At 41.9% G+C, this 25,974-nt stretch overlaps 1 protein-coding gene across 1 annotated transcript in view; it reads right to left on the bottom strand.

Moving 5' to 3' along the window:
- LOC124778265 (delta and Notch-like epidermal growth factor-related receptor) overlaps positions 1–25,974 on the bottom strand; it is a 561,289-nt gene that overhangs the window by 337,080 nt on the left and 198,235 nt on the right. Inside the window, exons 3-4 of the mRNA XM_047253631.1 lie at positions 25,647–25,822; positions 10,488–10,654 (exon numbers count right to left, since the gene is read on the bottom strand). Coding sequence (XP_047109587.1) covers positions 10,488–10,654; positions 25,647–25,822 — 343 coding nt within the window. The remainder of the gene's footprint in view (positions 1–10,487; positions 10,655–25,646; positions 25,823–25,974) is intronic.

Below are 25,974 nucleotides of genomic sequence, written 5' to 3'. Positions count from 1 at the left end.
TTCTCGCAGTATCATATCACCCATTTCATCTTCATCTACGTCCTTTTCCATTTCCATAACACTGCCCGCAATTACTTCGCCCTTGTATAGACCCTCTATGTACTCCTTGCTCCTTTCTGCTATCCGTTCTTTCCTTAGAACCGGTTTTCCATCTGAGCTCTTGATATTCATACAGGTGGTTCTCTTGTCTCCAAAGATCTCTTTTATTTTCCTGTATGCAGGTTCTATCGTACCCGTAGTGATATATGCCTCTACATCCTTACATTTGTCCTCTAGCCATCCCTGCTTAGTCACATTGTACTCCTAGTCCATATCATTTTTGAGACGTTTGTATTCCTTTTCGCCTTCTTCATTTACTCCATATTTATATTTTCTCCTTTCATCAATTAAAGTCAGTATCTCTGCTGTTTCCCAAGGATTTCTACTAGGCCTCGTCTTTTTCTTAAATTTCCTCCTTTTTGCAGTTCTAATCTACAGTTCATAACCAATAGATTGTGGTCAGTGACCACATCTGCTCTTTGGAAATATTTTACAATTTAAAATCTGGTTCCTAAATCTCTGTCTTACCATTATAAAATCTATGTGAAACCTTCCACTGTCTCTGGGCCTCTTCCACGTATACAGCCTTCTTTCATGATTCTTAAACCAAGTGTTAGCCACGATTAAGTTATTCTCTGTGCAGAATTCTACCAGGCGGCTTCCTCTTTCATTCCTTACCCCCATTCCATATTCACCTACTACTTTTCCTTCTCTTCCTTTTCCTACTATTGAATTCCAGTCCCCCATGACTATTGCATTTTTGTCTCCCTTAACTATCTGAATAATTTTTTTGTCGCATCATACACTGCAAGATGTAGTCCGAAGAATTAATTCCAAGACTGTAACAAAATAACTACAATAGTTCCTGAGAGTAGTCCAGATATACAAAACAACCGAGCACAGGACTTCAGTTCATACATATAGAGAGGGAAGGTATAATATAATATTTTATTTACTTCCTAAAATATTACTATAATTTATCTTTTATGTTTACATGCAAAAATATTTTTCCACTATATTTTTGATGGATGCAATGATATCTCTTCTATCTCAGTCCAAGTGCGTAGCAAATAATCATTATTTACCCCTTGTTTCTCTTTCCAAATAATAAATATTTACTCCTTGTTTTTCTTTCCTTCCTCAAATACTTTTATTTCTATCAAAATCGTTTATCTCACGATCAGTGAGTTTGTTTCTATTCTCATAACTACCTTTATAATAATAAACAGATTACTAAAGGGTGATTTACAGAAGTTATGTACTCAGTGATTTGCAATTGCCTGGAAGTAAATGATCTGTTGACAGCATGTGTGAATCTACATCAAAGGCTTTAACAAAAAAAAAAATAAACCGGAAAAAACTGAATTGCACCACCTTCAAAACACCTATTTTATTTTTATCCAGTCGCTTTTGCTGTAATGATAAGTGGTTGCTTCTGCGGATCATTATTTGCAAATAACATCTAATTGTGTCAATACCATACTTATCAGATTTGTTCACTCACAGATTACTAGGAGGATGCCGGCCGCAGTGGTCTCGCGGTTGGTTCTAGGCACGCAGTCCGGAACCGCGCGACTGCTTCGGTGGCAGGTTCGAATCCTGCCTCGGGCATGGATGTGTGTGATGTCCTTAGGTTAGTTAGGTTTAAGTAGTTCTAAGTTCTAGGGGACTGGTGACCACAGCTGTTAAGTCCTATAGTGCTCAGAGCCATTTGAACGAGGTGGATGGTGGGAAACTATAGCTCTACTCGGATTATCTTCTGTCACACAATGTGTGGCATCTGCAGGCTTCGCCGTTTTATAAGCAGCTCGCCGCTAAAACGTGGTCCCTGAGTAATGTATGCAGCACAGCACGGGACAAGCTGAAAGCAGGTAGTCCGCTGAGTGGGTCGCGTCAGCAGGGTGGGGGTGACGTCAGAGGGGCGGCCGGCCTGTGACATGGCTCTCCGGCGAGAGTGGCCGTCCGCCTGCTTTGTCCAGCGTGGGCTATCTCGGAGCGCATCTCACCCGAAAGCTATCTGCCATCAGGCCCACGGGAAGTGGCCGAGAAAGCACGAACCCTCCTGGACGCTCCTCACACAGGGCCTGCGGCAGATGCCTCTCCCTCCACCGTCCGACGAGCTACTGTGATGCAACTCTGCGATAGATATTGCTTCCTTTTCGTGCTTTTTGTTTCAGTTGTGAGAAGAACACGACAAGTGCCGTAACCCGTTTTCACAGAAACTTCGATCAGTGAAAGAGGAGTTAAGATAAGCAGACAGGTGCATCGCCTTATTCGTGGATATTCGAACGTTTCTGAGGAAACGACAGCCAAAGTTGACGTAATTTGGATGCAGTAGTCGCGGCTGAAACGGTGGTGCAGAGACTAGCGCCGTGCCCCGTGTTCGAAATCAAATTATTGTTTTATTTCTTTTATTTCATTTTATTTATTTATTTATTTCCGAGTACCTACCCATGTCCCTAGCAGTTCACTACAAGAATGTTTCTCATCATGTCAGAGGACACATGGCGTTATACTAACTGTGAAATTAACACTGAGTTTGGCATTTATTGCATAATACGTGTGTATATGGAATTTTAGAGATTATCCTGTTTAATACTCATATTCTTATATTTCATTCATGTATCAGTTCTTATATTTTATTCTCATGATTATTCTTCAGGAAGTTTTACTCCATTCCCTTGGATGATACCGGTCGAAGAAACAATCTAATGGCTCTGAGCACTATGGGACTTAACAGCTATGGTCATCAGTCACCTAGAACTTAGAACTAATTAAACCTAACTAACCTAAGGACAGCACACAACACCCAGTCATCACGAGGCAGAGAAAATCCCTGACCCCGCCGGGAATCGAACCCAGGAACCCGGGTGCGGGAAGCAAGAACGCTACCGCACGACCACGAGCTGCAGACAAACAATCTAAACACAGAAATTCCGTACAAGACGAGCATCACACGAAGGCAGTTTTGCTACAGTGACCTTTCTTCGTGTGTATCTCACTCGTGAAATAAACTTCACTAACACTGCTGAGCGTTTCAGACGTTGGCAATAATTTCGCGGCAAACCGCGCATAACGGATCGCTTTACCGAAAATTGGCGTTCGCAATTCATTATGAATCGAAATAAACCCCAGAAATTTCACGGAAAACAATTATAAATAGTTTTCTCATTCACTTATTGTTTTTTCTTTCATGAACCAGACATGCAAATAGTAGTCGGATATGAACAAAGTCATTTTAATACACATTGCCAAACATTCATGTGGTGATCTTCTACGGCCATGGGTAGATAAATGAAAAATCTGACGCAATTTCCCTGTACAAGCAAAAATGGTTCAAATGGCTCTGAGCACTATGGGACTTAAAATCTGAGGTCATCAGTCCCCTAGAACTTAGAACTACTTAAATCCAACAAACCTAAGGACATCACACACATCCATGCCCGAGGCAGGATTCGAACCTGCGACCATAGCGGTTGCGCAGTTCCAGACTGAAGCGCCTAGAACCGCTCGACCACACCAGCTGGCTCCTGTACAAGCCTCTTCATCTTTGCACTGCTGTTAAACTGCATAAATTTGAAGCCTCTTTCCTTTAGTGAAGCTTTGGCCTTACATTTTAGGCCTCGACACCTACCTCCAACATAGAATCAACTTTACCTTGATGCCTTAGTAGGTGTTCCTTCATCTGATCCCTTCTTTTAGCCATGATGTGCCATAAACGTCTTTTTGTCATAATTCTATTTATTACCTCTTCATTAGTTATCCCGTCTACCTGTCTAGCCCTCAGCATTCTACTATAGCGCCGTATTCTAAAACTTCTACTCGCCTCTTGTCTATATTGTTTATTGCTCAGTTTCCTTCCATACGAGGCTACATTCCATGCAAATATAAACTCTTCTAACACTTAAATTTTTATTACCTCTCTCTTTTTTGCTATATGAGTTCTAATTTTATTTTCTCTTTATTTCTGCCATCGTCAGGCGTTTTTCCTCCAGTATCTCGTTTCCTAATGTAACAAGGGGAAGGCCTTAGACACGACCAACCGGATCGGCTCATATTTGGCACGTCGCTTGTGTACAACATAAAATAAAAGAATATAAGATTTTTTTGGCTCAACATTTCTCCGTTTTTGAGAAAAACACCCCTAATTCAATCGTCTCAGTATTGACGGGATCGGTAGATAATTGAAAACTGGTCATTTCTCATCATCACTATATTCGGGATCCACAAACGCATGTTTTCCTAGAAATCGAGGAAAGAAATTGTTATGACTGCCACTTCAGGCATCTAAGGCACACACTGGCGAGCGAAAGGGCCGCTTGGATAGCAACCAAGGCATTCGGCTGGGAGCGGAGAACCCATTCTCCATTTCTGAGGGAAAACAGTTGTATTATTTAATTGTATTTTTCGTAATTTGGTAGGAACTGGGTGGTTAATAATGTAAGTAAAACAACAATGAATAATAACAAAGTGGTCAAATAAATCACTCAAACGATTTGATTAGTAAAGAATACGAAAATTTTAATCATGATCGCCTTACAGCAACTGCTTCATTCATTTTGTTACGTGTGGTCAGTTTCTTCCAAACAACTACATGGATGGTACTTGGCATATTAACACCCGCAGCAAATATATTTCCAACATCAAGAATATCTAATGAATATAATCTTCGTGCACCTATATTCTTCCTCATGAAAATTCAGCGAAAAACAGACGTGGTTTGCATTTATAATATTTGTTTTTCGGAAATTAACTTTGATTTGTAACGAATATACGATAACATCGACTGTAAAATCGGTGCTCACTGTTGAGGACGAATTACGCTTCGGATCGTTAGGCCATTTGTGCGTTTGGCCAATTCTCGCTGGGTTTCCAGAAAAACATTGCAATTATGAAGCCTCAAAGCAAAAATATGTCCAATGCCTGATCGTAAACAAGCATCATGGGGTTGGTTGTTTATAGTCCCTTGTGACAAATTCAGGGCATTTTTACACGGAATTGTTTAATACAATGGGGCTTAAAATTTTAATTCTCTACTGATCAAAATACTCGCAATTTGAGAAACTTATTTGCCTAACTCTTTTTTTCTTTTCAGAATAAAAATTTAAATGCGATCTTTGCTCTGAAATATTTCTTCAAATACTATAACTTGTTATTATTTCTTATTGACTGACTTCCCTCATTAACCTTTCTATTTCTCTCAATGTTCGTATGGGAAAAAGGTACAAATAATAACAAAATCAGCCGAGTTCCATGAGGAATTGTCCACTTCCAATGCAAATACGTTGTTGCCACGCCAGCGGTTCTTTCGTCCACCAGCGTGGTGTAGCTTACAGGTATGTAAGTGGCAGTCCTGACAGTTTCTTTCCACGGATTCTAGGAAAATGTGCGTTTGCGGACACTATATATGATGGTTAAAAATGCTAAGTTTTCAAATATCTGTCGAACCCATCAATTTTGAGTCGACTGCGCATACTGAACTGTACGTGTAGTTTTCGCAAATAAGAAGAGGTATTAGGAAAAAGAATCTCAATTTCTGTCATTTTAGGTAGAACGCAAGCGACCTGCCAAATATGAAACTAATTGGTAGGCTGTTTCTGAGGTCTTCGCCTTGTAAGTCCCTCAGTACTGCCTGATTCATTTGGACTACATCACATTCCTGTTGCTTGACTGTTGTTGTTGCTCATTTTCTAATCTATATTCAACGGACTATACATTCTATTCAAGGGGTCTTCCAATCCTTTGCTTCCTCTAACAGAATTAAATTATCACCTTCCACTTCTTTTCTTCTTTCTGACATTTAATTCCATATTAAAATTTCTCTTTGATTTCTCAGGGAACAGACTGTGATACATGAAAGAGAGGTTACAACTTTTCTCCATCCTTTATCAACTGCGAACACTCTTTTATGACCTTCCACTCTTGTAACTGTAATCTGCTCTTCTGCGGATAACGATGATGGAGGCGGATAGCGACCATGCAATATAGGCCACAAAGGCACAACAGTATTTAGATTTGGTGACTGTGGTGGCCATGTATGCGATGGATCCTCGTACTCACAGAACACAAAACCAGTCGTGGACAATGCGAGCTGCGTGAACAGGGGTCTTGTCTTGGAGCACGCAATCACCACTGGGGAATTAACACAGTACCATGGGATGGACTTGATCAGTCAAAATAGATACATAACCCTTGGCAGTAATGCAATCTTGCAGGGTAACCATGGTGCTCATCGGAAAAATTGCAATAACAAGAAGAAATCCAGATGATAAACGGGTATTCGTTGGACAAATAAATTATACGAGAACTGACATGTGATTACATTTTCACGCAATTTGGGTGCATAGATCCTGAGAAATCAGTACCCAGAACAACCACCTCTGCCCGAAATAACGGCCTTGATACGCCTGGGCATTGAGTCAGACAGAGCTTGGATGGCGTGTACAGGTACAGCTGCCCATGCAGCTTCAACACATACAACAGTTCGAGTAGTGACTGGCGTCTTGTGACGAGCCAGTTGCTCGGTCACGATTGACCAGACGTTTTCAATTGGTGAGAGATGTGGAGATTATGCTGGCCAGGGCAGCAGTCGAACATTTTCTGTATCCAGAAAGGCCCGTACAGGACCTGCAACATGCGGTCGTGCATTATCCTGCTGGAATGTCGGGTTTCTCAGGGATCGAATGCAGGGTAGTGCCACGGGTCGTAACAGATCTGAAATGTAACGTCCACTGTTCAAAGTGCCGTCAATGCGAACAAGAATGGACCGAGACGTGTAACCAATGGCACCCCATACCATCACGCCGGGTGATACGCCAGTATGGCGATGACGAATACACGCTTCAAATGTGAGTTCACCGCGACGTCGCCAAACACGGATGCGACCATAATGGTGTTGTAAACAGTACCTGGATTCACCCGCAAAAATGATATTTGCCATTCGTGCACCCAGGTTCGTCGTTGAGTACACCACCGTAGGTGCTTTTATCTGTGATGCAGGGTCAAGGGTAACCGCAGGCATTGTCTCCGAGCTGATACTCCATGCTGCAGCAAACGTCGTCGAACACTTCATGCAGATGGTTGTTGTCTTGCAAACGTCCCCACCTGTTGACTCAGGGATCGAGACGTGGCTGCACGATCCGTTACAGCCATGCGGATAAGATGCCTGTCATCTCGACTGCTAGTGATACGAGGATGTTGGGATCCAGCAAGGCGTTCCGTATTACCCTTCTGAACCCACCGATTCCATACTCTGCTAACAGTCATTGTATCTCGACCGACGTGAGCACCAATGTCGCGATACGATAAACCGCAATCGCGATAGTCTACAGTCCGACCTTTATCAAAGTCGGAAACGTGGTGGTACGCATTTCTCCTCCTTACACGAGGCATCACAACAACGTTTCACCAGTCAACGCCGGTCAACTGCTGTTTGTGTATGAGAAATCGGTTGGAAACTTTCTTCATGTCAACTCGTTGTAGGACCGCCACCGGCGTCAACCGTGTGTGGTTGCTCTGGAAATCTTATCATTTGCATATCACAGCATCTGCTACCGGTCGGTTAAATTTCGTAGCACGGCATCTTTGTTGTGTAGCAATTTTAATGGCCAGTAGTGTATGATATGGCAGCCAATATCGGCACCGGAAACCCCGACCGGTTTCTTTTTTGGCAGGAAGCAGTCTTCACCATAGGCTTGGGACGGAATACGGCGAACGTTAACTCAGCCATATGTTGGAAACAATGTGGAACTAGTCTCACCCGAGCTAATGAATATCTTCCATTGCTCCATAATCCATGTGTTGTGGCTTCGGCACTACGTTCCCTTGCTACGGGCATTCAGTGACGTTTAGCTCTCCCTGCAATTCCCTGCTGCTGGAGCTCTCTTCGTTTTGGTTTTTGGTTCACTAGTGCGACTTTCAGTTCTGCAGTGACTCATGCAGCTGCCGCCCTCTTATTTTTTATCGCAGTCCTCTTCAATGACTGTCTGTCGCGATCACTCAGAACACACGTTAGACAGTGTTGTGACTTAGCGGGCAATGTTTTCTCACTTTCCCCGTATACGTTATAACTCTTCGATGCAGTGCCTCTTGAAACACCAAACACTTCGCCTACCTTGGTTATGGAAGAACCCATCACACGAGCACTAACAATTTGCCCACGTTCGCTTTCAGTCATTTCCGACTCAAAGTATTGACAGATGCGAAAATTACCGAACTATCAGTTTAATAAGCCACTGCTGCAAAATACTAACACGAATACTTTACAGACGAATGGAAAAACTGGTAGAAGCTGACCTCGGGGAAGATCAGTTTAGATTCCGTAAAAATGTAGGAACACGTGAGGCAATACTGACCCTACGACTTATCTTAGAAAATAGATTAAAAAAGGCAATCCTACGTTTCTAGCATTTGTAGACTTAGATAAAGCTTTTGACAATGTTGACTGGAATACTATCTTTCAAATTCTGAAGGAGGCAGGGGTAAAATACAGGGAGCGAAAGGCTATTTACAATTTCTACAGGAACCAGATGGCAGTTATAAGAGTCGAGGGACATGAAAGGGAAGCAGTGGTTGGGAAGGGAGTGAGACAGGGTTGTAGCCTATCCCCAATGTTATCCAATCTTTATATTGAGCAAGCAGTAAAGGAAACAAAAGAAAAATTCGGAGTAGGTATTAAAATCCATGGGGAAGAAATAAAAAACTTTGAGGTTCGCCGATGACATTGTAATTCTGCCAGAGACAGCAAAGGACCTGGAAGAGCAGTTGAACGGGATGGACAGTGTCTTGAAAGGAAGAACTTTGAGGTTCGCCGATGACATTGTAATTCTGCCAGAGACAGCAAAGGACCTGGAAGAGCAGTTGAACGGGATGGACAGTGTCTTGAAAGGAGGATATAAGATGAACATCAACTAAAGCAAAACGAGGATAATGGAATGAAGTCGAATTAAATCGGGTGATGCTACGGGAATTAGATTTGGAAATGAGACGCTTAAAGTAGTAAATGAGTTTTGATATTTGGGGAGCAAAATAACTGATGATGGTCGAAGTAGAGAGGATATAAAATGTAGACTGACAATGGCAAGGAAAGCGTTTCTGAAGAAGAGAAATTTGTTAACATCGAGTATAAATTTAAGTGTCAGGAAGTCGTTTCTGAAAGTATTTGTATGGAGTGTAGCCATGTATGGAAGTGAAACGTGGACGATAAATAGTTTAGACAAGAAGAGAATAGAAGCTTTCGAAATGTGGTGCTACAGAAGAATGCTGAAGATTAGATGGGTAGATAACATAACTAATGGGGAGGTATTGAACAGAATTGGAAGAAGAGAAATTTGTGGTACAACTTGACTAGAAGAAGGGATAGGTTGGTAGGGTGTATTCTGAGGCATCAAGGGATGACCAATTTAGTATTGGAGGGCAGCGTGGAGGGTAAAAATCGTAGAGGAAGACCAAGAGATGAATATACTAAACAGATTCAGAAGGATGTAGGTTGCAGTAGGTACTGGGAGATGAAGCACCTTGCGTGGGATAGAGTAGCATGGCGAGCTGCATCAAACCAGTCTCAGGACTGAAACCACATCAACAACAACAATGGAATGGAACGCAGTTCGGACCACGGCTCACACTTGATACGTACTGAGGACGTTGCACAGTTGCCGTTCGTGGTCAAATATAACAGCAGGCATGTCCGTCATCTGCATTTGTGTTCGAGCATGCACTTCTCGCAGTGTCTCCGAAATTTTGTCCAACCGCTGTACATGTTTACTCCCTCGAAAGTCAATCGTTTGGTTTTCTTAAGTTCTTAGAGTTACTCATGACATCCAAATGTCTCTTTGATGTTTAAAGAGGAACCTTGGACGTAGAAAATAAAGCAGTGCCTTTGTCATAACATCCTGATATCGTACTCTGGCTTGCTGAAAGTCATTGTCCAACTCATCAAGACCTCTTAGCGTAAATAAAATATCTTAATGTTCTGGTCACAGGTAACATTCAGGAATAAACACAAGCAACATTAGAGAATTTTCGCGAGTGATATTACTCGCAGAGCGGTCGCTGTCGATACTGTAATGTAAGACAGGCATGAATGTGACCAGTTAGTCTCATAAAACGTACAGCTTTGTTGTGATGTTGAGGCTTTCCTTCTGCGGAGGTAAGTGACGAGACTGTTTCTGAAATAAATGGTTGTAGCTTCGTCATAAGTTCCATTAAGAAGTATATATGTCCATTTTCAAACAGTCCGTATTGTAGGCGTAACAAAAATTTCCCTGTGGCCGACTAACCTACAATAAATAGGCTGCATAGGACAGCCCATAGAGAACTCAATTGGTTCAGACATGTTTTTCATCTGCAGCATGTTGCATGTCCGTAGAGATGGTTTCTGCCTCGTCTTTCAATACCTACGTGTTTCAAGTACGCACAGAGGAAGAGGGAACGCGGCCGGCTCGACTCACCGATGAGCAGATTGATGCCCTCGGTGAGGTCCTTGTCGTATAGCGTCACGACCTTGCGGCCGTCCACGATGAGCGGCGTGATGTCGAGCAGCACGCCCTCCGTGACGTCACAGTGGTCGTGTCCCGGCCGGGTGACCTGGTACACGGCCGTCTCGGGCTGGCGCCGCCTGAAGCACAGAGCACGTACGTGGGCCCGTCAGGTATCACTGGTACAGGACGCATATAGAAGGGTGTCAAAATATAGTGTCGAATATTTTGTGAGATGTTTGTGCTCATTGTTAGTGCTCATCGAACTAAGACAAGAGAATCCACTGAAGGTGCTTCCGAAAATTTCTTAGGCAACTACACCTGTTCATAGGCGCGGCTAAAAGACAATTGGTTGTGTTCTGGATATGAGCATAGTCGTTGCGTTGTGGCGAGGTCAACACTGTTGTGATGTCTGTCTGTACCCCAGTATCCAAAATACAAAGTAATCTGAGAGGTAGCCGGCCGGTGTGGCCGAGCGGTTCTAGGTGCTACAGTCTGGAACCGCGTGACCACTACGGTCGCAGGTTCGAATCCTGCCTCGGGCATGGATGTGTGTGATGTCCTTAGGTTAGTTAGGTTTAAGTAGTTCTAAGTTCTAGAGGACTGATGACCTCAGAAGTTAAGTCCCATAGTGCTCAGAGCCATTTTTTTTTTTAAGTCTGAGAGGTAGTTCCCTGGCTCAATGGTCAACGTGTCTCACTCCTACACACAGCACACAAGTTCGATACGCCGCACTGCATAGGATTTTTCCCATCTGTTTTCGCCATTGACAGAGGGTGACACGCGCAGTCCTTGGGTCCCTATTGTCCCATTAGGGACCAGAGCTTTGCTTTTCAACAGCTGGGTAGTCTGCAATCTGCTGAGTTGTACTGCAGGTCTTCGTCAAAGCCACACCATTTTAGGCGATTTTTGAACGAGGACTTCCACTGTTAACTTTTTGGGGTGGTAGAGAACCTGTGTCTCTAAGACGCTGGGAAATCGGCTGAACAGTTTAAAAAATGTTACTCTGCGACTTGAAAATTTTTCAACCTAGAGGGCACTGGTTCGCAGGCTACACCCATTTGTTAAACCACAGCAGAATTCATTATTGTGATTAATTCATTTCTTCATTTAGTCATCCGTATCAGAAGTATGACAACTGTGATACAATGTATGAAAAAGTAAAAAGCACTAAATGTGCAGGGCGTCACAGGAAGAATGTTCATTATTCACAGATACGAGAGGAACAATCATTTGAAGAAAAGAAAACCATGTGACCATGTGACCATATGACCTACTCCGAATAGTTTCCGACATGGAACCAATTTAATGTACTTTGTTACTTACATTCTGTATTATTCTATACACTATCAGGTTTACACAAGTACAAGAGTTAGTAAACATTAAAACACGCATTTTACAAAGTATCAATTGAAAAATACGTGTTTTTAATACATTCATCTCCACAGCTGCTCAACACTTCGCAACAAATTTCAATGTTCAAATACCTCACAGTTAACTTCAATACTTTTTTAAAAATTTTTGTTAGGGATTGAAAGCTCTTGTAGTAAAGATCGCACATGGGATCTCCTTTATTTGGGTGCGCTACTAGTTTTGGCGAAAAATCTAGCCATCTTCAGGTCATAAAATATTCTTGATTAGTGTTTGTGTCATTATGGCTTCACACATCGGTAAAATCTTTGTTAAAATTACAACTTCCATATATGCCATAGTTAAAAACAGCTTTTCATCTTTCATCGCCAATGTAATAGAACGATGATCATAAAACAGAGAAGTTTTACGGTTAACACTTGGTAACCGACACAATCAGTATTTACATCTCGTAACAGTGATCATCTATATGTTACTGTAACGTGGTAGAAGCGAATACTGACTGTGTCAGTTATAAAGGTTTAACGGCATAACACCTTCATTCCACCAACGGCCTTGTTAAAGAGGGCGGAGGAGCGGACAGAGGTTCAGGTCACTTTATTGTCCTAGGGGTGGGAAACTACCCCTAAAGGCGAAAGAATTAGCAATGATCAACGGTATGAGGATTCAGAAGGCAATGGAAAACACTTCATTAAGGACACGTAACGTGTATCCACAAGACATGTCGCCTGTAATTGAAGAAGTGTCATGATGATCACTCTATTGGCAAAAGATTCCGGAATAGTCCCCCATTCGGATCACCGGGAGGGGATTGCCAAGGGGAAGGTTACCATGAGAAAAAGACTGAATAATCAACGAAAGGATAACGTTCTACAAATCTGGACGTGGAATGTCAGGAGCTTCAACGTGCTAGGGAAAAGGGAAAGGGAAATTCAAAGGCTCAATCTATATATAGTAGGGGTCAGTGAAGTGAAGTGGAAATAAAATAAGGATTTCTGGTCGGATGAGTATTGGGTGATATCAACAGCAGCAGAAAATGATATAACTGGAGCAGGATTCGTTATCAATAGGAAGGTAGGGCAGACAATGTGCTATTGTGAACAGTTCAGTGACAGGGTTGTTCTTATCATAATCGGCAGCAAACCAACACCGACAACAATAGTTCAGGTATACATGCCGACGTCGCAAGCTGAGGATGAACAGATAGAGAAAGTGTATGAGGATATTGAAAAGGTAATACAGTATGTAAAGGGGGATGAAAAACTAATAGTCATGAGGGACTGAAATGCAGTTGTAGGAGAAGGAGTAGAAGAAAAGATTACAGGAGAATGTGGGCTTGGGGCAAGGAATGAGAGAGGAGAAAGATTAATTGAGTTCTGTAATACGTTTCAGCTAGTAATAGCGAATAATCTGTTCAAGAATCACAAAAGGAGGAGGTATACTTGGAAAAGGCCGGGTGATATGGGAAGATTTCAATTACATTAGATCACAGTCAGGCAGAGATTCCGAAATCAGATACTGGATTGTAAGGCGTACCGGGGAGCAGATATAGACTCAGATCACAATATAGTAGTGATGAAGAGTAGACTGAAGTTTAAGACATTAGTCAGGAAGAATCAATACGCAGAGAAGTGGGATACGGAAGTATTAAGGAATGACGAGATACGATTGAACTTCTCTAAGGCTATACAGAAAGCAATAAGATTAAGCTGAGTAGACAATACAGTTGATGAGGAATGGAAATCTCTAAAAAGGGCCATCACAGAAGTTCGGAAGGAAAACGTAGGTACAAAGATGATAACTGCGAAGAAACCATAGGTAACACAAGAAATACTTCAATTGATCGATGAAAGGGGGAAGAACAAAAATTTTCTGGGAAACTCAGGTATACACAAATACAAGTCACTAAGGAATGAAATAAATAGGAACTGTAGGGAGTCTAAGACGAATTGGCTGCAGGAAAAACGCGAAGACATCAAAAAAGAAACGATTGTCGGAAGGACAGACTCAGCATATAGGAAAGTCACAACAGTCATCGGTGACATTAAAAGCAAGGGTGGTAACATTAAGAGTGCAACGGTAATTCCACTGTTAAATGCTGAGGACAGAGCAGATAGGTGGAAAGAATGCATTGAAAGCCTCTATGAAGGGGAAGATTTGTCTGATGTGATAGAAGAAGACACAATAGTTGAGTTAAAAGAGGTAGGCGATCCATTATTAGAAACAGAATTTAAAAGAGCTTTGGAGGACTTAAGGTCAAATAAGGCAGATGGGATAGATAACATTCCATCAGAATTTCTAAAATCATTGAGGGTAGTGGCAACAAAGGCATCCAAGTCGCTGACAAGAACAATATACATAAGAATGGAAAACAAGATTGAATATGCGCTAGATGACGATCAGTTTGGCCTTAGGAAAGGTAAAGGCACGAGAGAGGCAATTCTAACGTTGCGGTTAATTATGGAAGCAAGATTAAATAAAAATCAAGACACAATCATAGGATTTGTCGACCTGGAAAAAGCGTTCGACAATGTAAAATGGTTCAAGATGTTCAAATTCTGAGAAAAGTAGAGGTAAGCTACAGAGAGAGACAGGTCATTCACAATATGTACAACAGCCAAGAGGGAATAATAAGAGTTGACGACCAAGAACCAAATGCTCGTATTAAAAGGGTTGTAAGACAAGGATGTAGGCTTTCGCCCCTACTGTTCAATCTCTACATCGAGGAAGCAATGATGGAAATAAAAGAAAGGTTCAGGAGTGGAATTAAAATTCAAGATGAAAGGATATCAATGATACGATTCGCTGGTGACTTTGATATCCTGAGTGAAAGTGAAGAAGAACTACATGCTACTGAATGGAATGAACAGTCAAATCAGCACAGAGTATGGACTGAGAGCAAATTGAAGCATGACAAAGGTAATGGGAAGTAGCAGAAATGAGAACAGCGAGAAACTTCACATCAGGATTGATGGTCACGAAGTAGATGAAGTTAAGGAAATCTGCTACCTAGGCAGTAAAATAACCGATGACGGATAGACCAAGGAGGACATCAAAAGCAGACTAGCAATGGTAAAAGGGGCATTCCTGGCCAAGAGAAGTCTACTAATATCAAACATCGGCCTTAATTTGAGGAAGAAATTTCTGAGAATGTACGTCTGGAGTACAGAATTGTATCGTAGTGAAACATGGAGAATGGAAAAACCAGAACAGAAAAAAATCGAAGCATTTGAGATGTGGTGCTAAAGACGAATGTTGAAAATAAGTTGGACTGATAAAGTAAGGAATGAGGAGGTTCTGCGAAGAATCGGATAGGAAAGGAATATGTGGAAAAAAACACTGATAAGGAGAAGGGACAAGATGATAGGACATCTGCTGAGACGTCAGGGAATGGCTTCCATGGTACTAGAGGGAGCTGTAGAGGACAAAAACTGTAGAGAAAGACAGTGATTGGAATACGTCCAGCAAATAATTGAGGACTTATGTTGCAAGTGCTACTCTGACACGAAGAGGTTAGCCCGGGAGAGGAGTTCGTGGCGGGCCGCATCAGACCAGTCAGAAGACTGATGACCAAAAGAAACCTTTATTTTATGACCACTGCTGAATTACACTGGCCTTCAACCATGAAAAGCTATTTTAGTTATGTCATGTATGGATGTTGTCATTTTAAGAAAGATTATAAGGATCTGTGAAGCCATAGTGGCACCAACACTAATCGAGAAAATTTTATCATCTGAAGATGGCTACTTTCTTAGGCGAAACTAGTAATCCACCCAAATAAAGAAGATTTGCAATCATGGGTTTTCAGTCACTATCATAAATAAAAATTTTACAAGAGATCCCCTATCTCCTGGCTGTCAATGAGAAGAAACTTGTTCAGTACATTTCTGCACTTCTCTGGAACCATGGTGAGGAACAGCTCAGTAGCTTCCTAAGACACTTGAACAGCCTCTATGCCAACATTAAATTTACACAGTTAATTTTTGTTTTAGACTGTTTTGTCTTGGACTGAAAGCTGGTCATGTCCAGTGCGTTTTGGTTAGCCTTGCGTATACCCTCCACTGTGCAGGTCGTTGAACACAGCTCACGCTGCTTTTGAGACGTACCCATAACGAAAAATACTAGAGCGGCTTTGATTCGTAAGAAACGAGGAACATAAAGTCCTTGGAGCACATATCCCAGCCAATATTCAGGGAACGGCAGTTCACAACTAGCGAACAGTAGTGTATTTTACCAGAGCGCTAACTAAAGCAAACGCAACAGGAACCCTGCCATTGACAAGAAAGTAAATCTAATAAACATATTTTCACTCGAAAAATCTTGGTACATGACTAGACCTGCCCGAGTAACTGGAACAAGGTACAAGATAAGCGGTCTCCTCCGTAATGTGGCATGGACACACGAAGCTCTTTACAGCACAAGTGGAGTAACTCACATTTTCATGTTCCCAGATATTTATCACAGAAATTTGTGGCGCTAGCGATGAGGCTGCTACGCGAGTTAAAAATTACACCATTTTCTCTGTTAATGAAATGCCACTCCCTGAACAAGATTTCGTCCCTGTCTCAAACATAGGAGGCAGTTACGCTGCACCACTTGGGCTGTAAGCGACTCAATCAAAAGTGGCAGGCACAATATGCAGTATGATACCAGGAGGAGGGCTCGGATTGATCGACTTTATATCAAAATGCGCTGTTGTGATGATGCACAGGACTTCTAGAATCATAGAAAAGAAGCCGGTCAGTATCACATGTACCAACAAAGTCCATCGACCAAACGAAGATTTTATCTCAACTCGGCTTCATGCAACAACACTACACACAGAAGAGCTACATAACAGGAACAGCCCTAAATCCCAGGGAAGGAGGCTGCAAAGAAACTATACGACGCTGTCAGACCATTGAGTCAAAACTTTCGCCGTACCAGTGGAACGCCGTATGACAAAATGTCTCGGGGTGTTTCTTCTCAGCATAACTTTGCAGTACCTGGTGCGAAGTCATTAACAAGACAATAGCGACCAATGAAAAACCTGCAGACAAACTCGTGATTCTGACAGACGCCTGTGACACGGGCAGTGAACCAGAAACTCTGGGGCACACAATTCTGTGTCAAACGGTCGCATACATTGCGCAAACTGGTAACCAAATACTCACCCTGATAAACAGAACAACATCGGTGTCATTTGGTCGCAACAAACACCGCAGCATAAAATTTTAAACCACACCCTGACGGCAACAGATTTACCACCATATGGACCGACGCCAAAACAGCTCACTTCATACTCCACCTGCGATACATCGAGAAATTGCATTTTCTAACTTAACATCAACAAAGTCAAAACGAGGACAATGGAATGTAGTCGAATTAAATCAGGTGATGCTGAGGGAATTAGTTTATGAAATGAAACACAGGAAATGAGACACTTAAAGTAGTAAATGAGTTTTGCTATTTGGGCAGCAAAATAACTGTGATGGTCAAAGTAGAGAGAATATAAAATGTTGACTGGTAATGACAAGAAAAGCGTTAGAGAAATTTCTTGACATCGAGTATAGACTTAAGTATAAGGAAGTCTTTTCTGAAAGTATTTTAAGTGTAGCCGCACGGAAGTGAAATGTGGACGACAAATAGTTTAGACAGGAATAGAATAGCTTTTGAAATGTGGTGCTACAAAAGAATGCTGAAGATTATATGGGTAGATCGCGTAACTAATGAGGAGGTACTGAGTAGCGTTTATGGAGGAGTTTGTGGCACAACTTGACTGGAAGAAGGAATCGGTTGGTACAACACGTTCTGAGGCATCAAGGGATCATCAATTTAGTATTTCAGGGAAGCGTGGGGGGGGGGGGGTAAAATCGTAGAAGGTGACCAAGAGATGAATGCAGTAAATAGATTCAGAGGGATGAAGTTTGCAGTAGTTGCCGGAGATGAAGGGGGTAGCGCGGCGCGTGGTACCCGTGCGGTCTAAGGCGCCTTGTCACGGTCCGCGCGGCTCTCCCCGTCGGAGGTTCGAGTCCTCCCTCGGGCATGGGTGTGTGTTGTTCTTAGCGTAAGTTAGTTTAATTTAGATTCAGTAGTGCATAAGCTTAGAGACCGATGACCTCAGCCGTTTGGTCCCATAAGACCTTACTACAAATTTCCAAAATTGAAGGGGCTAGCCCAGAATAGAGTAGAACAGAGAGCTGCATCAAACTAGTCTTTCATGGAATCTGCCTGTAGTCCTCCATCCACGTTTCGCAGGATGACCTGTGATGCTGATTTGTGAACAGAAGCTTTTCGGTTTCAAGGAATTTTTTTTTTTTTTGTATTCTAACTGAAAATATTTTCAAGAATTTGCCAGCAATCTGATGGTGAGGATAATGGTCTATAATTTTGCTGGTCCATTGTTTTATCCTTCTTATACACTGGAGACACTTTTTCCTACTTGCGCTCCCCATGCGCGAGATTATGATGCGTTGTGCCAGTTGTGTGTAAGGGAACTGCATTAATGATTTTGTTTTCCCTTATTCGTGTATCAACTTTGTGTTATCTTCTGCAACTCTCTTGTTCAACTTTAAGAAGTATTAAGTAGAATAAGAATGAATATAAACCTATAGTTTATGTAGGTAGTGTAGTGCTCTATTTCATCAGCTAATAATTTTAAAGATACCAGGACTTGCAATTGAACGTAATACAATCTAGTAAGTTGATTCAGACCTCCTAATACATATAAGTTCGGAGTAGGTATTAAAATCCATGGAGAAGAAATAAAAACTTTGAGGTTTGCCGATGACATTGTAATTCTGTCAGAGACAGCAAAGGATATGGAAGAACAGTTGAACGCAATGGACAGTATCTTGAAAGGAGGGTATAAGATGAACATCAACTAAAGCAAAACGAGGATAATGGAATGTAGTCGAATTAATTCGGATGATGCCGATGGAATTAGATTAGGAAATGAGACACTTAAAGTAGTAAAGGAGTTCTGCTATTTGGGAAGCAAAATAACTGATGATGGTCGAAGTAGAGAGGATATGATATCTAGACTGGCAATGGCAAGGAAAGCGTTTCTGAAGAAGAGAAATTTGTTAACATCGAGTATTGATTTATGTGTCAGGAAGTCATTTCTAAAAGTATTTGTATGGACTGTAGCCATGTGTGGAAGTGAAACATGGACGATAAATAGTTTAGACAAGAAGAGAATAGAAGCTTTCGAAATGTGGTGCTACAGAAGAATGCTGAAGATTAGATGGGTAGATCACATAACTAATGAAGAGGTATTGAATAGAATTGGGGAGAAGAGGAGTTTGTAGCACAACTTGACTAAAAGAAGGGATCGGTTGGTAGGACATGTTCTGAGGAATCAAGGGATCACCAATTTGGTACTGGAGGGCAGCGTGGAGGGTAAAAATCGTAGAGGGAGAACAAGAGATGAATATACTAAGCAGATTCAGAAGGATGTAGGCTGCAGTAGGTACTGGGAGATGATGAAACTTGCACAAGATAGAGTAGCATGGAGAGCTGCATCAAACCAGTCTCAGGAGTGAAGACCACAACAACAAAAACAATACATATAACAGTATTAGAAGTTTCAGTTTTTATACTATGCAACAAAATTAAATTACCAATTTTTCGAAACTCCGCAATAATCTCGCACCAAGACGAATAAATTTGAAATGTATCTCAAAGGTGCGTACAACCTTCCTCTGTATGATGCAAAGGTAGCGACCTGCGACCTCACTCTTGGGCTCGGCGACAGTTCAAACAGCAAGATGTCGACACATGCTAGAAAAATCTCAGAAGTTCATGTGAAATGTAAAATGAGATGGTGATGCCACATTCGCGCCGAATTTCACTTCAATTCAGCATGTGGACGCGTCAGACTATGAGAAGGTCGTCACAATCCCTGTTACCTATAATTCACCACTTCTATTGACGTCCATGACATGTAGTCAGAATCGCGAAGCCAATTGTTTGAAATACATGGTCTTCTTGTGGACGGCCGAGGAAAACATTTCACACACACCGCCGCTCAGAATAGACAGATATAGGTCTCGGGGCGATGCATAAGGGGCGTTAATGAATTCACTCCTTCCCTTCCCACACATCTCGCGCTCTGAATCGACAGTTTGCAGTGTAATAGGTAACAGGAAGACGTTCTTGAAGATCGTTGATACTGTTGACACCACTGGACGATTCAGCCGTACTCTAAGGATATCGTGGGGCTGTAACTCTAGTGAACGTGTGTGCATCATTTTGTTGTGCAGTGCGAACGTAATTTTTGTTCTGGTGTAAGGGGGTGAAAACCATTCGACGTAAACTTAACGAGGCTGAAGCAGAAAAGTCTGCATAATTTCACTTCCCCACTTGCATGCGCTACTGTGCCCTGATCGCGAAGGGGTGCGACATTGACAACTGCGTGAATAAAACGACAAAGTGTCCCCTAGGACCACCAGTTCAGCAAAAGCTCAGTGCCGCGCAACCGGCTTTGTTGAGGACTTTAAAGATATACTTGTAGAGATAGAACTTGTAACGAGAGTGCTAGATGCATCCAGGCAGGTTACACTGCCAGTCTTGTTCCTGTTAGTAGGCCATACACAATCAGAAGGGTGTCCCAGGTGTTAACTGTCAACAAAAGCTTAGTATTTCGACGTACGTTGTCTCTGATCAAGTATATTTTTAAAGTGCTCAGCAAAGGCGGGTGGGTGGCACGGAGGGACTGCCCATCTGGGGGGTGGGGGGGAGGGGAAAGGAAATTTAGTCGTTTTATTGATTCACAGCCCTCTTTGATCAGTAGAAGGTGTGGAACAGGAGGAATGAAAAAGCATAAATTCCACTTGCTGCTTAGAATCACTTTCAAATTTCGCCGAATGGTTTTGATTGGTCTCTAGTGGTTCCATCCCGTGTACCAGAGCAAAAATTGCACTCACAGTGCACTCCGAAGGGGAGCGATCACGTTAAATGGTGTTGCTGGCAACGATGTTCTTACAATACGGCTGAATTGTCAGGGGACTTGAGTAGTGTAGAGGGTTGTCAAGAAAGTCCTCCTGTTCCCTGTCGTGATGCAAACTGTCGATTTCGACTGCGAAATGTATGGGAATCGAAACTGCAACGGAAGTGGTGGTTTTATTGAAGCCCTTTATGGGATTAGATTAGATTCAGTTTTCGTTCCATAGACCCAATAAATGAGATGATTCTCGTGGGTGTGAAACATGTCAGAAAATATAACATAAAAACATAAAACATTTGAACATAATACTTACTACCATGATCATTTGTCAGGAGATTGTCGAAATAGGTGATTACAATGCGGTAAACGGGAACAGCGAATATTTACAGAATGAAACACTGTCATGCAATATTAACAAATTTATCATAAACAAAATATCTAATATTGATTGTTGTGACCAAGTGCTGTCAAAACTGAAATCTGATAGACACATTTACTTAAGCTGACTTAACAGTCTCTGTTACGATACTCATCTATAGAGTAAAAGGAGTTGTCTATAAAAAAATCTTTCAGACTGTTCAAACCGTGCTTTATCTGCAACCAAGTTTTTAATGGTTGCTAGCAATTTATTGAAAATGTGTACTCCTCAATATTGGACCCCTTTTTGGACGAAGGTAACTGATTTTAGGTCTTTAAGTAGACTGTTCTTATTTCTAGTATTGAGCTATTGGTTGGAAATAGAGACATATTACCTGCAATAAATTTCATTAAGAAATAAATATACTGTGAAGCAGTGGTTAGAATACAATGTTCCTTGAACACGTTTCTACATGATGTTCTTGAATTTACGCCGTAAATGATTCTTACCGCACGCTTTTTCACGCTAAAACCTTTTGCTCAGCTTGATGAGTTACCCCAGAATAGGATCCCATATGACATAATAGAATGAAAGTAAGCAAAGTATGCAGCTTTTTTTATATTTATATCTCCTACATCTGCTACCGTTCTCACTGCAAAAACAGACTTGTTTAGGCGCTTAAGCAATTCTGTAGTATTTCCTTCCCAAGTGAATTTATTATTATGTTGTAATCCCATAAGATTAACACTGTCAACCTCTTTGATCAGCCTGTCTTCATATGTTATACACATGATGGAACAAAATCTCTTACAGGTTCAAAACTGCATATAGTGGGTCTTCTTAAAGTTTAATGACAGTGTATTAGCTTTAAACCATTTATTAATGTCAGTGAAAATTTAATTATCAACTATTTCTAAATCTGTTCTTTACTTGCTACTTATGCAATGTTTGTATTATCTAAAAACAAAACAAACTTAGCATCTGGCAATGTAACAGTTTAGAGGTCAGTAATGTACACAAGAAAAAGCAATGGACCCAAGATAAAACCTTCAGGAACGACATATGTAATTAATTCTCAATCAGATGAAGACTGACTGCGTACTGTATAGCTATTTTGCAACGACATCATTTGTTTCCTGTTAGATAAATAAGACTCAAATCATGTCGCAACATTGCTGGCGACACCATAATATTCTAATTTATTTAAGAGAATGATCTGGTACACACAGTCAAAGGCTTTTGACAGGTCACAGAAAATGCCAGTAGCCTCTAATTTATTATCTAAAGAATAAATACATTCTCACTGTAAGTGGAAATAGCTTTCTCTACATCAGAACCCTTCAGAAATCCAAACTGTGAATTGGAGATTTTCATTCAGATGCTTAAGGAGACGCTTGAACACAACCTTTTCAAATATTTTTGAGAAAGCCAGCAAAAGCGAAATTTGTCGATAGTTTGATGGTACCTTTTTATCCCCCTTCTTGTGAATAGGCTTAACTTCAGCATATTTTAGCCAGTCTGGAAATGTTCCACTGATAGGATATTGATTACACCCCTCCAAGCGTTTTCGTATTGATTCTGAGTGACGGTGAGCCTGAATTGTTCTCCTCGGCCACCCATAAGACAGGCACGTAAATCCAACACTGGGCGTCACGGTGCTGACTAAATCACAGAGACGCCAAAGGAGGAGTGAAATATGGGTAAGAGGGAGTATGACGACCTTCTCATCGTGTGACACGTCAATGGCTGAATATTGTAGTAAAATTTGGTATCAATCTACATCTACATCTACATCCATACTCCGCAAGCCACCCGACGGTGCGCGACGGAGGGTACTTTGAGTACCTCTATCGGTTCTCGCTTCTATTCCAGTCTCGTGTTGTTCGTCGAAAGAAAGGTTGTCGGTATGCCTCTATGTGGGCTCTAGTCTCTCTGATTTTATCCTCATGGTCTCTTCGCGAGATATATATAGGAGGGAGCAATATACTGTTTGACTCCTCGGTGATGCTATGTTCTCGAAACTTCAACAAAAGCCCGTACCGAGCTACTGAGCGTCTCTCCTGCAAAGTCTTCCACTGGAGTTTATCTATCATCTCCGTAACGCTTTCGCGATTACTAAGTGATCCTGTAACGAAGCGCGCTGCTCTCCGTTGGATCTTCTCTATCTCTTCTATCAACCCTATCTAATACGGATCCCACACTGCTGAGCAAAATTCAAGAAGTGGGCGAACAAGTGTACTGTAACCTACTTTCTTTGTTTTCAGATTGCATTTCCTTAGGGTTTTTCAATGAATCTCAGTCTGGCATCTGCTTTACCGACGATCAGCTTTATATGATCATTCCATTTTAAATCACTCCTAATGTGTACTCCCAGATAATTTATGGAATTAGCTTTTTCCAGTTGCTGAGCTGCTATATTGCAGCTAAATGATAAAGAATCTTTCTTCCTATGTATTCGCAGCACATTACACTTGTATACATTTAGATTCAATTGCCATTCCCTGCATCATCAACCCAAATTACACGTCACATAAATTTCTGAGCTGTGGTCTTTTTTTCGCATGTGTTGACACCTTCGCCGAGCTCAAGAGTGAGGTTCCAACGCTGGGCTTGGAGTCCTGACAGAAACATCAAAGAAGGATTTAAATGTGGGTAAGATGGGATGTAGGTGCCTTCCCATCTTGTGACACATTCACGGTGCCGTTGGGCAGATTTGTGATGTAATTTGATGCTAACGTTACATCACTATCCCACTGTACACCTCACGTGTAAACTTCTGAGTGCTGGTCTATCTTTCGTATGTGTCGACGATACCTTGCTGTTCGAAACGTCGCCGAGTCCCAGGGATTATCACCATTACAGAGGAAGGTTATGGGCTCCTTTCACAGTTACACGCAGAGCCGTAGTTCCGAGGGCTCCCTCTAGTGGCGCTACGGCCAACGGGCGTCTAGAGAGCCTGTATACAGAGAGAGTGGCCATAGGTGAAGTTGCCCGTGATTGGTTGATTAGCTTTGGCAGAAAAATGGCGCCAAAAGTCTCTCTCGCTTCCTATGTTTGCCGTGCTTTTGAGTTGAATTGAAGTTCAGAGGACTTTTGGAAACAATCAAAAGGTATTTGAATTATTGAGAGACTTGTTATGTGTTGTGCATGTATGTTCGATTCCGTTGTATATCGTTCTTTAAGCTCTTATTTCTTTAACACTTCGTGCATACTGGTAGCATCACAAGCTTTTATGAAGCCAATATCTGACAGTCCTTGCTGGTAACGGAAAGGTCCTGTAATTGTTGTGCCATGCGCACTCTACTTTATAGCGTCAAACTTTATTTCGTTCCGAATCAGAACACTAGGCATTATTTTGGTTCCAGTATTATTGCCTGACTGTTGACGCAGGAAAGCTGTAAGCACGTTGGTTGCTGAAACATTATTTGCAGTAAATAATTGTAGGTACTCTTGAAGTTTTTAATAGGCCTACTTACTGTGAGGTAGAAGGGATATTGTTACTTTTTTTGTTATATTTGGTCGTTATTACAGTAGCCTACATTTAACATTACCTGATTTTTGTAATCTTTTTCGTTATCTACGAGAGGTATTCTGTATATATATATATATATATATATATATATATATATATATCTGTGTGTGTGTGTGAAAGAAAGTCGTAAGCAGTTGTTTACTTGTGACATGCAAAAAGTTTGAAAAAAAATGTTGAAATGTGTGTGAAATCTTGTGGGACTTAACTGCTAAGGTGATCAGTCCCTATGTTTACACACTACTTAACCTAAATCATCCTTAGGACAAACACACATACCCATGCCCGAAGGAGGACTCGAACCTCCGCCAGGACCAGCCGCACAGTCCATGACTGCAGCGCCCCAGACCGCTCGGCTTATCCCGCGCGGCAAAAGTTTGAAGACGTGACAAGAAGTACTAATACGTCTCACACTTTTTGCATGTCACAAGTAAACAACTGCTTACGACTTTCACTCATCTGACGTAATACAGGTACGTTAAATCTTTAGCGTTACGCACTTCCGATACAAATCAAATGCTATACACTATATTTTTTTTTTATTTACGTTACTTTCATTGCAAGATGTCTAGTAAACGAACTTAAAAGGGGATAAATGCAAGTAACAAATAATTTTTACAGTCACTGTATCATATTTTCCTGTGGTGAACGTAGTAGGCTACTATGAGTATATTATAGCTGTAAAGAAAGTCATTTAACGAGTGATTTCGCCATATTGTCTCGTGCATTTGACTCGGTGAGTGTGTACTCCTCTTCTCCACTACTGGCCATTCTAAAGTTCCGCCTGTAGTTTGGCAGAAAAATGGCAGCCGTATCGTCCGGTTGGCCACTCTCTCCATATACAGGCTCTCTACGGGCGCCGAGTGTAGAGCACCTGCAGGCGCTGCGCTAGACTAGCCCGCCGTGCGCTACCTGTCGTCCTGCGGCGGGCCGTAGCGGTCTCCGGGCAGGTGCCCCGGCCGGGTCCGGGCGCTGGCCTGTCGGCCGGCCACCAGCCTGGTATCGTCGATGCGCACCAGCAGCACGTCGCCGCTCTGCAGCTCGGCGCCGCCCTCCCAGCTGACGGAGACGGGTGCGCAGTCGCCGCCCTCCTCCGCCTCCTCGCCCTCGCAGTCGGGCGTCACCTGCCGGCACACAAAGAGAACCACACTCACTCACTGTACTGTAGTTTTGCACCTCTCCATCACTATGAATGGGAAGAGTGTGGGGAAAAAGATAGGTCTAATGCTTGTAACCGAGTCGGCCGATTCTACTGGGTGATCAAAAAGTCAGTATA

This window comes from Schistocerca piceifrons, chromosome 1 (assembly GCF_021461385.2).
Source record: "Schistocerca piceifrons isolate TAMUIC-IGC-003096 chromosome 1, iqSchPice1.1, whole genome shotgun sequence".
Taxonomy (NCBI): domain Eukaryota; kingdom Metazoa; phylum Arthropoda; class Insecta; order Orthoptera; family Acrididae; genus Schistocerca; species Schistocerca piceifrons.
This window is presented reverse-complemented; position numbering and strand designations above follow the sequence as displayed.